We start from the raw sequence: 15,721 nt of genomic DNA, 5'->3' as shown, positions 1-15,721 counted from the left end.
GTGCCTGACTATAGAGTCACCTATTACTAGTATGTTGGGTATGTTATTTTGCTTTAAGGGCTGTGATTGCATGGCACACTAGTTTTGTGAAGTATGTGTTTCATGGTTTGTGTTGGTGGTGGTTGCTTGGATGTCTGCTTTGGAGTTCTCTGTTGCTTTTGCAGATTTTTATTTAAAGCCTCTTGAGTATGTTTGTGTTTTTTGCCGGTGCTGGTATAATGGGTCTATGTGAGACTGGTGGTGTGATGCAAGTATTTCCTTTCTCTTGATTGTCTGATCCAGTCTTGGGTTGAGAGAGCTTTGCCCCCAGTTTGGCTTTATAATTCCATCTCTCGCACGTATTAGTGTTTGGTGGTAGGAGGAGAGGGTTGTCTGTGTACATGAGGCAGTTGTAACATTGCCTCACAATGCCCAGATTCACCAGATGGATTGGAGAGTACACCTGAAACTGCCCTTCGGACATGACTGGATAGGTACAGTGAACTGTTTTACTGAATGGCTGGTAAGGTCAAATAGAGAGCCTTGTCCTCCTGTAGAGTATAGGGGTGTCTAGTGCTACTGTTTATAAGTGCTTGCTATGAGTTTTGAGCAAGTGCTTGGCTGAGAAATGAAACTTAAGTACTCAAGCCATTCAAGTTTGTCTAGTTCCAAGGGAAAAATTGAAGAGGACACTTTGTGGAGCCGGGAATAGTTATACCTTAGTTAACTGGCGCTGCCTGGTGCACAAAACCAGGCAAATGTGTTTTTTATAGCAGGGAAATGAGAGAGAAAAAATTAGCCCAAAATGGCCAATAAACTACTAATTTCTGGGCTGAAAAAACTCCTCCAGGGACAGATAGGCTGCTCAAAGCTCCCCTCTCTCATAGGTGAACAGAGAAACTTCCTTCTATCCAAGTTAAGCTATGGGCAAACTCAGAGATATGTAACACAGCCCTGAATTCAGCAATAACCTGAAAACTGGACTATACTAGCTTAGAAAGGTGGGAAACAAGTATTTTGTTTTTTTTTTTCCCTTCAGAAAATAAAGCCGATACAATAAAAACACTTTAAATGCACAGAAAATGATACTTATTGTTATACATCTCCGATCAGAGTTGTAGTCAATGCTCCTAGTAATAAAGTAGGAAGAAACACAAATACAGTAAAAGCAAATTAAGTGCAATTTTAATTAATTTATTTTTTTTATATAAAACAACAGAAATTGAACAAACTGATTTAAACAAGTTACCCAATTAACCAGAAAAAAGCTCAAAACTGAGCCCTGTTCCAGCAGTCTTCAATCAGGCAAGCTCTAACTGTACACTCCTGCCATTAGGGTGCAGGGGAACCTTCTCCAAAAAAAGATGGCCTGGATCAGTGCTCAAGTTATACAAACAAAGCTAGATTCAGCAGGCCTGAATCTGGTCTATGCTACAGCAACAAGGCGCACCAATTTCCTAAATAAACTGTTCAAATAAGCAGGCAAAATAAGCCTGTGACCATAAATTCCCAGCTCAGAAGGGCAGAATCCAGCCTCTCCTCCCACAAGAGTGCAGACCACTTAATGTAGAATAACTGTCCTGAAGCCCAAGTGGTTAAACTATAACTAATACACTTTTAGAACAGCAGACACACTGAGCCTTCAGTCAGCAATTCCCAGCTTAGAAGGATGTAAGCTACCTGTCCTGCCACAACAGTGCACTTCCTAATATAAAACAACCGGTATGAAGCCCAAGTTCTTAAACCAAAAGACTTGGAATAACAGTTACGATTTAATCATGCTACTACCAAGCGGTAATAAATGCAGCAGAATAAATAAAATGGAGTACTTGAGGCAAAAGCAAAATAAAGTAGGAGGAAACACAAATGCAGTAAAAGCAGATGAATAAAGTGCAATTTTTTTTTGTTAGGAAAGTGCAAGGAGAGAGGAAGGAAGAACCCAAGTGGGTTGGCCTTCTCAAATCTTCTCTCTGTATTAAGTAGATTGAACACTAATCTCAGAATGTGACCTCACTGTACTCTAAGTGAGCAAATGAGATGGACCCAGGAGGAGTGTTCAAATACAGATTTACAGGAGGGGCAGGCAATTCCAGAGCCACTAACACCAAGACGAGAACAGGGAGGGTGAGTGGGGAATTAACTGCAGAGAGAGACGCAGCAAACTATTCAGTGAAACAATTAGGTAACAGAAAAGATGAAATACAGTACTTTTAAAACTGCAAGTTTGTACTTAACAGAAGACTCCAATACTGCAAGTTTGCACTTAACTTCAGCTTCTAATGCTGGTGATTTGTAGACAACCAAGTCTCTCAGAAATTTTCCTTGTTATATATTTTGCTATCTTCGCCTATTGGCGATCAAGCTTTTCCAGCCATATACTGGCACTAATTTCTTGGCAGTGGGGTCCTTCATCCTTTCAGGTTGTCTATGCTAGTCTTGTGCTGGGGCTCATCATCTGGGCAGACATTGGAGGTTGTTTTGGCTCTCAGCATCCTGACTGAGTATTTTGCATTTTTATCTTTCTGCACTCCATGGTTGTGACATGCCTACTCATCTCTGCAGGAGCTGCCTGGCATGTGCGTCTGTTCATTTATGCTGCTTTGCTTGAGACGGAGCTTCCATTAGTAGGTTGGCAGCCAGAGTGCATGCTTTTCCCAGCCCACTGCTGCTTTCTGTGTTGTGTACAATCCCTAGTGCACTATAAAAGAGTGGCAGGTGCATTTGGCCAGGAGCCACCACCCTTTTTCTCGGGTAGACACCACCAGTACTCCACTGTCAGCGTTAGTCGCTTGAGGTGCTAGTTAAACTCTGGTCACCTTGGTGATGGGACTTTCTCTCTCTCTCTCTGCCACCAGGTTGGCTGCCTTTTATTTGCAGTGTTTGAATAGGGTTGTGGTAGACCACAGGAGTGAAGCATCTTAAATATCAGCACTGTTTTTTTCAGGTAATGATGCAAGCTGAAACTCTTATGTGATCAAAATTGTGTATTGTGTGACTATTAGTAAAATTTACTATGGCCTTTGATTTGGTATTTGTGCAGAGGAATGGATCCAACAATGTTTTACGTACCACTTCTTTGTATGTGACCAACAGATTGGAAGTCAGTTTGCAGTTTTAGTTGCATTGTTTTTACGAATATTTGTTCCCCCCCCAACACCACCACTGTGACTGACAGACTCCTGCTTCAGCTGTGATTTCTGTAAATTGCATGTCTTTGGGAAGTGCAAGCATATTCCCACTCACACTTATCCTTAGTATTGCTGCAGTTTGCTAATGTTAGCAGAGGCATCTTGGTTCTGTCCATGGACCCCCCTGTATTACCTCCCTTAAAGTGAGAAAGACAGTTGCAGCAGTTCTTACCACCACTGTATTAACTTTTACATTCTTTAGGCCACTTATCAAACCTAAGTTGTCTGGTGAAAGAGGCTATGTTCATCTTTCTTGACCATGAAAGATGGTCTTGATTTGCATTTTGTGTACATTTTGCAGAACAAATACATAATTGCAAGGAGATGCTGCAAGGGTTTTCATTTTACTCCTTAACTATGCAATGTATTGGAACTGGAGTTGCTTGCCTTAATTGCAGGCTGCTGAACAGAGGCTGTGTAGAACAGCTCGCTTCCCATGAGAATTCAGTTTATTTGAAATTGTGATAAAATATACTTGTGACTTTTTTTTCTCTCTTGTACCTGATTTACTGTCTCAGTTTATTTGCTTTATTTCCTTGGGATCATGACAGTTTTATTGTGCTGTACAAATATGTGTGGTCTAAATCTCCCGGTCACCATTTGCCTTATTAATTTGCTGTGGATATAACTAAAAGGGAGTGACAACTTCCCATATTCACCCTTTTTTAGTAAAGTGCTGTCGTGGTACACTTTGATATGCAGGCCTGGGTCAGCCTGGTTTTGCCACAAGGGAACTTTTTTTTTTTTTTTTTTTTTTTTTTTGGGAGTCATTCTGTTTTTCACTCAAACAGGGAATTGTGTGGTACTGCTACAAGAAAGTAGCCTATGTTTTTACATTCCTGTTAGTTTAACTCTTGCACCTTTGTACTTCTCGTACTCTAGAAGAGCATTATCTACTTGAGCCCAACCCAAGTTGTACAGAATACCCAATAAGGGGGGCTGACTTGCCACACCTTATTTTCTAATTGTTCTCATCCACTACTGAAAAACTTAGTCTGCACAATGGCAGAATGCAGACGTGCTTTGTCTCAGTTTTAATGTTAACTTTTTCTTCTGTGTAATCCAAGACGGACATTTTCATAAATTTTCATGGTAGATCTTCATTTCTGAGAAATTGTTAACGAGCGGTTGCTAGATTCATTTTAAACCACATCAAATGAGTCTGCCTAAGAACAAGATGTACAGTGGTCTCAACAGTGATATGCTGTGATGAAAAGTAAACTTTAAATATGATGTGGTGTACTGCCATAGTCTGTAATTGTTGAAATTGCATATCCCCTTGGTGCTGTGTGATTCTGTTTGATAGAATCATCTGTTCTGTTTAAATCCAGTCTTGCTTACACAATGTCAGGCCAAAAATACCAATTTTGTGAGCTATCGAGGTATACCTCTTGGAACTGTTTTTTAGTTGCTCTTGCCATATCATCTGCAACAGTCTTCTAGGAGACTTACTGGCAGATGTATTAAATAGTTGCTCCTAAGTATGAGCTGTATTTCTACAGAATTAATATTACTGGCATAAAAACTTCAGTGAGTTTCTTACTTTAGTCTTTTTTTTCACAAAGGAAGTTGGTGACGCTTGTTTTTATTATTTTTCTCTAGGTTTCTCTAGAATACAACCCTGGCCTGAATGACTCCTTGCATTCTAGCTTAAATGTAAATCTCCTTCACATCAGGGCTGTGGGGCACAATGATACAATCCACTACATTTGGAGCACACTAGGAACACCCACTGTCCTGGTAGTTCATACATCTGTGAGTGACAGTCAGCTGCACGTGGACTGGCAAAAGCTACTGAATGAAAACCAAAGTGAAGCAATTAAAATTGAACCAGCTGACAGGGTGCTATATTCCACAGCTATTCTTTTCACCAAGGTAAAATGATGTGCACTCCTGGCCAACAGCTAATGATGCATGTTTCTATCATTTTATTTGTAAATAACATTCATGTTCTGTAATTTCTTTATTCCCATTGTTGCTCTATGCCTGCTGTTCTGTGACTGTTCCATCTGTTGAACAATAAGCCAGTCAAGTACATATTTTATCTGATAGGTTTTGTAATTTGCTTTCATATGTTTCTTTCCTCAAACAGCATAAACATCTGGGAATAGTGTTATTTAGATGAGCATTTTTTATGTCTGACACCACAACATCTAAAATGTCAAAAATGAAAATGCATAGTAGCGAACTGGAATACAACTGTGGGAAATCTTCATACAGTTGGGATTGTAAATTGGCCCTTTCCATGCTGTAGTGCAATCTGAGTTGCCATGTATAATTAGCAGAGGGTGTTGGGATGGGTGCAGGGGAGCTCGTTCCCTGCAAAAAGAAAAAAAAAAGCTGTTCTTGATTTTGTTCAGCATTTTGGATGTTAATGGTGGTGGTTGACATTCCAAACATTCAGTGAAATTGCATGAATCAAATGGTCTGATATGATATCCTCTTTGTCTGGGTCTCTATTTAGGATAAGTAAAGTGTGTGTGTGAGATTTATATAATTGTCACCCCTCTACCATGCTCAGCAATAACAGGAGCGAATTTAAAGTAGGATCCGAAGTTATTTTCCTTCTTCTTTGACCTGTTGGTTTCGGATCAGACTCTGCCACTTTCAAAAGCTTAGGCTCCTCTCCTACGCATAATGCCCCTCCCCCCGGTTACCTCCGATCTCGTTAGGAGAAGAACTGCGGTCCACTAACTCGAGCTCCTTGTGAGAAGTTTTTTTTTGTGTTCAGCCAAGTTTTACATGTAGTGTAGTTTCCTTTATGCTCTACTCTACAACTACCTCCTAACACTGTGTTTCTGCCTGTAATATAAAAAAAAAGTCTTCGTTTTAGTAGTTTTGTGCCCGCTTGGTAGGAATTTGTTTTTCTCCCTCTTCTTTTCTCTTCTTCCTTTGCTAGTATTGTAAGATGTCTGAAAAACCTTTTAAGTTTCAGAAAGTACACTTCCTGATGCCCACATGGAGTGCGCATATTGTCTCTGCCCTGCTCAACTCGAAGCTTCTCCCTCTATCTTGCGAGGAGTTTCATCAGAGAGCAGTGGCCAACGGGAAAAATACTTAGTTTGAAGGACCTTTTATCTCCTCCGGCCCTGTTTGTAGGTTGTTCCTCAGGAGCTGAAGCCTCTTCCAAAAAACATAGAGAAAACTGGGAGCACAGAAAACGTTCACTGAGGAAGTCTGCTTCCTCGTCTTTGAACAAGCCTCTAGCCAAAGATCCTAAGGCTCCCAGACCTTCAAATCCAAGTAAGTCCACCCAGTCTTTAAGGCCCTGAGCTCCTTTGCCTTTGGAGCTTCCTCCTCCTGCCACAGAGTCTCCCATTAGAGAGAGATCTGTGAGGATTTTGTCCAGGCCACCTTCACAGCATCTTCTGTCAGATCTTCTACAGTCTTTTGGAATCCGAGGTGGGCAGATTGAGACAGATGTCCTTCAAGGATGCATCTGCAGTCCTTACATATGGGTTGTCCTGCCTCAGGCAGCCCCTCGGTCGGCCGGATTCCAAAGTCTGGGTCCGGCGTCGGCTGATGTCGCCTCCATCCCGACGTCAGAGTGCCTGGTATATAAAAGCGTCAGCCGACGCCATCTTCCTCAGTCTTTCTTGCCACACAGTGCCCGAAGCAGAAGCAGTTCGCAAGTGCCGGTCGGCCAGCTCCTGTGATTTCAGCTAACCGAAGACTTCAAAAAGCCAAGTATCACATTGGGGACTCTTTCTTGCCTCAGCCGATGTCAGATCAAACGGTTAAAGTTAATTGTTTATCTTGTGGGAAACAAATACCTCATAAGGATTTCCACTCTTACTGCCTACCCTGCCTAGGCCCAGACCACGACGTCTCGGCCTGTGCAGCCTGTGCTTCTTTCAATAGACGCACTCTTAGGCATCGGGCGGAGTTTGCAGAGGAATTTTTGGGGGAAAAGTACTGTTACACTATGCTGTCGGAGCTTCCGACTCCTCATTTACCCAAAAAATGGAAGGACAAGGACCGACACATGCGGTCCGTGGTTTCGGCCGAAACCACGCCCAGGCCTACCGCGAGTGTCTCTGCCGAAACCGAATCCTCGTTGCTTCCGACCGACGAAACCTCACAACCGGCAATCTCTGCCCCGGAGGCCACCTCTGAGTCGGTTATAGAATTTCCTACTGAAACCGGTGCTCTGGAAATATCCAACACCATTTCTCTAGATAAAACTACTCCAGCATGTGGGGCAGCCAGGCCTCCTGTATCCATGTCCATAAAGGCATTTACACGTGCTAAAGCTGCTAAACAGCCAAAATCTCTCCCTCCCAAGACTATTCCTCAGGGATCCACTACCGGTTCACAGATTTTAACTTTAGCTGAGGACCTTATTTCCCTAATTAGGGGCTCTCAGCCACATCCGGACAGGGGCTCTCAACCTCCTCAAGATAAAAGGCCCAGGGTTGAGCAGACAGATCCCCAGTCTTCTGATGAGGCCTCAGATGACTCTGCCCTATCAGACTACCAGGAGGAGGCCTTTACGGCCTACGATGATTCTGATGCAGAGGAATCTATACCCCCTGCCTCCCCTCCTGAAGAATTGTCCTTTGGGGAGACCCTCCAATCCATGAGAGAGCATTTCAAATGGCAGGGCCAGGAATTCTCTGACTCCAGGAAGAGATTAAGAACTTTTTTGCATTTACCTCAGCATAGACCTTTGGCTATTCCTCCTGTTTTAAATGTCATTGATGTGTATTCTGAGTCTAGTATTTCCCCTGACTCCTTTCCTCCGGCTCCTGTCAAACCCGATAGGTACTACAGGGTCCCGGACTCGCATAATTTCCTTTACAAGGGCCACTCTGCTGACCCAGGAACTATTTCCCAGGGCCCTAAAGGGGTTGCAACCACCACTACTAAGAACCCACTCCCTTCTGAAAGGGAGTCCAGGGCTTTAGAGAGATGGGGTAAAAAGGTGTATACTTTCACTCTTTCTATGAGGGCATTAAATTGTCAATTCCATATGATACAGTACCAAGAGTATTTGTTAGATGAATTGCATAAAAAACTTTCTTCACCTGAACCCCTAGATCGCAAGGCACTTTAGGATCTGGTACATAACTCCCAGCAGGTTAGCAACCATTTCTTGCAGTGTGGTTATGATGCATTGGAAGCTTCATGTAGATCAGCAATGACAGGTGCAGTCATACGTAGACATGCTTGGCTGAAGGAACAAACTCTGCCAGACCATGTTAAAGCAAAGCTTCTGGATGCTCCGCTGGAAAAGCAAAAGTTATTTGGCTCCACAGCTCAAGAGGTCTTAAATAAATTTGAGGAAAAGGCTAAATCAGTACAAACAGTCAAAGATTTCCTAGAGGTCCAGCCACCAAGATTCAGCAGAAATTGGCCTTCTAAGAATTGGTCCTTTCCAGAAACAGGCGTCCCAGATGTAGAGGGCAAGCTCGAGGCTCCTACAGAGGACGTCAATGACAGCCTCCTAACCAGAGAGGTACTGCAGGACCTACAACTACTACACAAGGACCATCTCAATGACTTGACTATGACCCCACCAACCAGGGCTCAATTGGAAGCACCTTTGGGCGGAAAGCTATCTCTATTCTCAGAAAATTGGCACAGTATTACAAAGGACAAATGGATACTGCAAATAATAGACAAAGGATACAGATTCCATTTTCATACATTACCAAAAAGACAAGGCATGCCAAACCTGCCACCAAACCAAAGGGCAGAGGCTTTCAAACAAATTTCCAAGCTACTTCAAATGAGAGCAATAGAAAGGGTTCCTCTCACAGAACAAGGCCAAGGATTTTATTCCAGACTATTCCTTGTTCCAAGAAAAGAAAAGCAATGGAGGCCAATACTGGACTTGTCCGCACTGAATACTTACCTCATCGTGCCAAAATTCAAGAAGCTGACCTTACAGCAGCTCCTTCCCATGCTGGGCAAGGGGTCCTGGCTGGTAACTCTAGACCTCAAGGAGGCATACCTGCATGTCACTATCAGACAAAATTGCAGAAGACACCTCAGATTTCTTGCAGGTTCAGAGCATTATCAATTCTCAGCATTGCCATTTGGCATCTACTGCGCCCAGAGTATTCACGAAATGCCTGGCATCAGTAGTTGCACATTGCAGACTTCAGTGGATTCAAATTTACCCATATCTGGATGACTGCCTCATACAAGCGTACAGCCAGCAAACACTGGTAGAACACTTAAACTATGTCATCCGACTACTACAGGCCTTGGGATACACAGTCAACATTCAGAAATCAAGACTTGTTCCATCCCAACGAATAATTTTCCTGGGTGCGAAACTGGATACAAACACCCAGATGGCTTTTCTCACAGAAGAAAAACAAGCACAACTACCGGATTATTTCAGAAATCTGACAACACAAACCTAGCTAACTGCAAGGAAGATCCTGCAGGCCCTGGGATTCATGGCATCTTGCATTCTTCTGATTCCACAAGCAAGGCTGCATATGAGGAAACTACAATGGTACCTAAGGAGTCTATGGTCTCAGCACAGTCACAGTCTAGAAACTTTGATCCCCCTCATTCCATGCCTTCAAAAGGAATTCCTGTGGTGGGCAAAAGCAAGCCAGTCAAACATGGGCCTGCCTTTCAGCAAGCCACATATCAGCCAAACCATTACAACGGATGCCTCAGACCATGGATGGGGAGCTCACATGGAGGGCAGATGCATTCAAGGGCAATGGACACAAACAGAACTGCATCTGCACATCAACCAAAAGGAAATGCTGGCAGTAATACATTCCATCGAGGCCTTCAAGCTCTTCCTGCACCAAGGTCACCTGTTAATAGACAGACAATACCACAGTTATGTGGTACATAAACAAGCAAGGAGGTACCCATTCATACCCTCTTTGCAGGCTGGCAATGAATCTGTGGGAGCTTTCCCTGAAGCTCAATATTGAACTACAATACCAGTTTGTACCAGGAAAAGACAATGTACTGGCAGACAGCCTGAGCAGAAACATCATGGATCCACACGAATGGATGTTGCACCCAGATATCTTTCTCCAGATAACACATGCATGGGGAACGCTGGACATAGATCTTTTTGCCTCCCACCACAACCATCAACTGAGGAAATTCTGCACAAGGACATACCATCCTCAAGCATGGAAAGTGGACACCCTCTCCTTCAACGGGAATGCTCTAACAGTATATGCATTCCCTCCTCTTCCATTAATGACCAAGGTCTTACTGAAGATCAGGATAGAGCAACCAAAAGTAATCCTGATAGCCCCGGACTGGCCAAGACAACACTGGTACCCACTGTTAAGGAACATGTCATGCACGAAACCTTGGCCTCTACCACAATGGCCACTTCTGACACAGCACAATTACAAGACTCTGCACCCCAGTCTACAAACCTTACAGCTGACAGCCTGGAGAATACCTTGACTCCTTGCCAGGATAAACTATCCAAGAGGGTACAGGATATCATCATGGAAGCCCGGCGGCCTTCCACAAGAAAAGCATATTCAGCAAAATGGAAAAGATTTTGTACCTGGAACACCGCAAAGGGTCAAGATCCGACAATCATGAGCATTCCTCATATTCTAGAATACTTGGCTGAAATGCTCCATAATGGCCTTTCTTATTCCTCCATAAAGATTCATGCTTCAGCAGTTTCAGCAGAGTACAACACTGACCCACCTGTATTCTCTCATCCTCTGCTAAGACAGTTTCTAAGAGGGATAAAAAACATCAACCCTCCAAGGAAACCACCAGTGCCTACATGGGACCTTAACTTCATGTTGGAAAAATTAACTCTTCCTCCCTTTGAACCAGCAGCATCTTCAGAACTACAATTCCTGTCTTGGAAGACTGCCTTTCTCCTGGCCATAACCTCAGCGAGAAGAGTATCTGAGTTACAGGCCCTCATGGCAGTTCAGCCATTTCTCATTTTTCATCAGGACAGAGTCTCTTTGAGAACCAATCCTTCATTCATGCCGAAGGTGGTTTCCAGGGTTTCACTGAACCAAGCTATTCACCTGCCTACCTTCTTTCCAAATCCACAAAATAAAGGAGAGAAACTTCTGCATACTTTGGACATCCACAGACAGTTGCGATACTACTTGGACAGAACTAAGACTTACAGAAAAACTGACCAACTCTTTGTAGCATATGCTGCTGGTGTACAAGGAAAAGCAATTTTCAAACAGACAATTTCAAAATGGATAGGAAATTGCATTCGGTTTTGTTACTCCTTTCATGGAAAAGCTGTGCCAGCTAACATTAGGCCTCATTCCACCAGAGCAACAGCCACCTCCACAGCCTTCTTAAGAGGGGTGGCTACAAAGGACATTTTAGAAGCTGCTACATGGAGCTCCGTGCATACATTTTCCAAGCATTACAATTTGCCCTTATATTCCAGATCCAGAGCAGGCTTTGCTACTGCAGTCCTGCAGGGCATGTTAGCTACACCATCCTTTTCTTAGATCCTACCTCCCCCAGCTTGGCTATGGTATTCTACCCATATGTAAGGATTGCAGATGCATCCTTGAAGGACATAGTACAGTTTTGTACCTACCATAAATGTAGATGTCCGATAGGTATGCATCTGCAGTCAGGATTTCCCCTCCCTCCTACCCCTCTGTGGTATATTTTGGATACCTATCCCTCTTTTTTAGCTAGCTGGGGTTATCTTTTATGGTGTATTTGTTTTTTATTGCTGTGCATGTTTGGAATTTTTCATTTCTCCAAATTTAGCCTTACTTAGAGGGCAACTGGCATCTGGGGCAAGAAACACTGAGGAAGATGGCGTCGACTGACGCTTTTATATCCCAGGCGCTCTGACGTCGGGATGGAGGCGACATCAGCCGACGCCGGACCCAGACTTTGGAATCCAGCCGACCGAGGGGCTGCCTGAGGCAGGACAACCCATATGTAAGGACTGCAGATGCATACCTATCGGACATGTACATTTATGGTAGGTACAAAACTGTACTTCAGATGCAGATCCATATGGGGGTCAATCCACAGTCCTGGTAGGGGATGGGGGCTGGTAAGACAGTCACCCTTTAGACCTTTAACTCCTCCTCTGGTCCAACCTGCTGCTTCAGAGCCCTCAGATCGGAATGCCTTGCGAGTTGAGGTGACTGAGCGGATAGTGGATCTCACTTTGAGCCTGGCACCTTCCCTGACTTGTTTGGTCCCCACTGTGTCAGGGCTGAATGGCTCTCTGAGCTGAAGCCTCAAAGTTGCCTAGAGGGGTTGACCTATACTCTGAAGGTTTGGAGCAGTCACCTCCCCTTAAAGCGTTCGCATTCGACAACTTGACCATGGCTTCCCTGTCAGAGCAGAGGTCTGGCAGAGCTCAGGGACCCTCTGTCCTGGTAATTTTGGCTCCAGGTGGAGAGGGTCCTCTCCATGCCCAGGAGATTCTCTGTTCCCACTCTCAGATCCACTTCTCACCTCCTTGGAGACCATTTCTGAGACCTCACCACTTCCCCCCTCGGGACAGCCGGCCCAGCAAAGCCTACAGGTACTTCCACCTTTGGAATCCCAAGTTTTTTCCAATGCCTCTCAGAACACTTCACAGAGGAGATTCCCTGGAATTGAAGGTGCAAATGGAGGCGCCTGATTTCCCCAGAGGAATCTGTTACAGAAGACCTCGATTTCAAGGAAGGGGAAGGGTCCCCCAGATCTCCACCTGAGGATGTCTCGTTTTGGAGACCTCTTGGAAATCCTGTGCCAAAGAAGTGGGTGGTATTTCCAAAACCCTATCCTAGAGGCATTTCAGTCTTGCCTGCCTATATCTTGTGTCCCCCTTGCTGATGTGCTCATTGACCTGGTATCGAGCAGGGCTCTGAAGGATCTGGACATGGTAGAACCTCTCCCCAAGTATGCAAACAAAATCCTTAATTATCCCCTTGACTGACCCCATTAAACTAAAGGAATCCCAGTAGATGCCATGGTTGTTGTGGCATCCACCAAGAAGGCTCCACTGTCCGCCCCTCCAACAGGGAGTCTAGGGCCATGGACATATTTGGCAAGAGTTTACTCTTTGTCTACCTTTATTTTACATAGCCTTAAACTACATTTGCCATTTTACTAGACTACAGAGGAATTTAATCAAAGTCTTTATCTTGGTCCCAGAGTCAGTGTCTGAGAAGAGGAAAATCCTTCTCCAGTCAATTTCCAATACATCCATGAGGTTAATCTCCCATGTGGCAGAGGGTACCTCAAGGGCTGCCTGTTTTGGCATTGCTGTTAGGCATCATGCCTGGATGTGGCTGTGTGACTTCGTGGAACCTTTTCAAGTCATCTTTCATTAATGCCCCTTTTGACAGATAGTCTTTGTTTGGGCTCACTGTTTGAGAGAGACTTTCCCATAGCGAGAAAGATGGAAAGACCCTGTCTGCCATTGGAATCTGTTTTTCTGTTCACCCCAAAAAGATCCTGTTTCAGGAATCTGTGTGAGGGGGATCTGTGGTTCAAGAAATCTCAGGGTCTTTTCAGGAGTCTCTGGGAGTATATTCCCTTAGAGGCAGAGAGAGGAAATGGTTACAATGGGAGACACCGCCCATGCAGCAGAGGGTGTCCAAAAAATCAAGCGTGTTGGGATTTCTTCTCAGACAGCCTCTTTCAGCGCTCCTGAAAGGTTACCAGTCTGTCCTTGTCTGCACCCAGTCCGGGAGGGGCTTATCCTTGCACCCAGAAGCCTGGTTAGCCATCATAAATGATCAGTGGGTGCAGAGGATCGTATTCAGAGGATGCTGCATTCCCTTTTCAAAACTCCCCAAACCAAAAAGTTCTCTCTTGGATGTTCCACCCAGTTGGAGAAAGGCAGTAGAGTTGGAAATCTCAAAGCTAGTCCAAAAAACTCATCCAGAAAGTCCCACCAGATCAACTCTGATCAGTCATTTACTCAAGATTCTTTAGTACCAAAAGACAGGGGACTTCAGGCCCATCTTGGATCTGACATTCCTGAAAACACAAAGTTAAGGATGATCACAGTCCAGTGCATTCTACCTATTTTGAAAATGGATGACTGGATGTGCTCAGTAGACCTGAAGGATGTGTACTACCACATCAAGATGGACAGGTGCTCCAGAAGGCATCTATGCTTCAGGCTAGGAGCCAGTCATTTTCAGTTCAGAGCGCTTCCCTTTGGTCTCGCCACAGCCCCTGGGGGTGTTCACCAAATGCATGGTGGTAGTTGCAGCTCATCTCAGACTGCAAGGCTTCCACATATTTCCATACCTATTATTGTAAAAACAGCAAAAAAAAAGCGCTTTCCACAGTATAAAACTGTCTTCATCAGAACAAACCATACTAAAACTCATCCTCTTATATAAACAAACCACCAGAGACCCCCCCGTCCTTGACCAACATTAAAATCAATCATTCATTTCAAGCTCTCATAAACTGAACAACTAACTGTAACTTTCCTTAACACAGTAAAACATAAAACTTTACATGTTACAATCATAATAAATCAAACTAAATAAAATCTTGTTGTATCTTATATTATTGCACTACACAATGAATAACAATCAAATGTAAATGTAGTAAATGTAATATAATAAAATATTATATAAATGTAATATTTTGTCCTGACTATCTATTCCTACACTAAAATGTTATACATAAGTAAATGTGAAAAAATTGCATACGTGGTGTACTAAGATTGAATATAAATATATATATATCTCCTTGAAGCAAATACTATGTATAATATTTAAAATATTTAAATTTTTAAAACCTTGACAAGGGATTTAGTAGGGATCACCTCATTGAGGCCCGGGGGAGTGGCTGCATCCAACTTAATCTGCTTAGTACACCACATGTCCGCAATTTTCACATTACTTATGTATAACATTTTTAGTGTAGGAATATCAGATAGTCAGGACAAAATATTACATTTATATAATATTTTATTATATTACATTTACCGTGTTACATTTGAATGTTATTCATTCTTGTAGATGCTGTAAATAATATCAGATACAAGTATTTATTTAGTATTATTTTGATTTATGAATTTTTGTAATATGTAGGTTTTATGTTTTACTGAAGGTTTAGTGTAGTTCAAGTTTGTGTTTCACAGAGCTTGAATGTAATGATTTAATTGATTAATTGATGTCAGGTTTGTATATAAGAGAATGAGTTTTAGTATGGTTTGTTCTGATGAAGACAGTTTTATCTGTGGAAAGCGCTTTAACCTGCTGTTTTTACTAATAAAAATCTACGCTGCTTCAGCATAGTTTCCTGACTCCTGGTGGTTTTCGCTAACTTGTTGGTGAATTTGTTTATTTTATTGACTACTGGGATCCTGTTGTTTATATTTCCATACCTAGACAACTGGCTCCTAACTGCTCCAACCAGGCATCTACTCATCCGAGCCAGGGACTGTCTGTTACAACTAGCTCATACCTTGGGCATAAAAATGAACATGCAAAAGTCTCTGCTACAGCCAGTTCAGAACATAGGTTTCACAGGGGCTAGTTTGGATACAAGCAAGACCTTGGCCTTCCTTACTCTGGACAGGATTTCGAACCTAAGACTTCATGTGGGCAGATTTTGACAATCCCAGTCCCTCCAGCAAA

At 43.2% G+C, this 15,721-nt stretch overlaps 1 protein-coding gene across 1 annotated transcript in view; it reads left to right on the top strand.

Annotated features, from left to right (window-relative positions):
* The window catches only part of LOC122808782 (glycosylated lysosomal membrane protein), a 429,002-nt gene that overhangs the window by 227,958 nt on the left and 185,323 nt on the right, over positions 1 to 15,721 (top strand). Inside the window, exon 2 of the mRNA XM_044079816.1 lies at positions 4,770 to 5,042. Within this exon, the coding sequence (XP_043935751.1) occupies positions 4,770 to 5,042 (273 nt within the window). The remainder of the gene's footprint in view (positions 1 to 4,769; positions 5,043 to 15,721) is intronic.

This window comes from Protopterus annectens, chromosome 8.part0 (assembly GCF_019279795.1).
Source record: "Protopterus annectens isolate FY-2018-M chromosome 8.part0, PAN1.0, whole genome shotgun sequence".
In the NCBI taxonomy this organism is placed as follows: Eukaryota; Metazoa; Chordata; order Ceratodontiformes; family Protopteridae; genus Protopterus; species Protopterus annectens.
The sequence above is the reverse complement of the archived record's forward strand: the minus strand, read 5'-3'. Positions and strand labels throughout refer to the sequence as shown.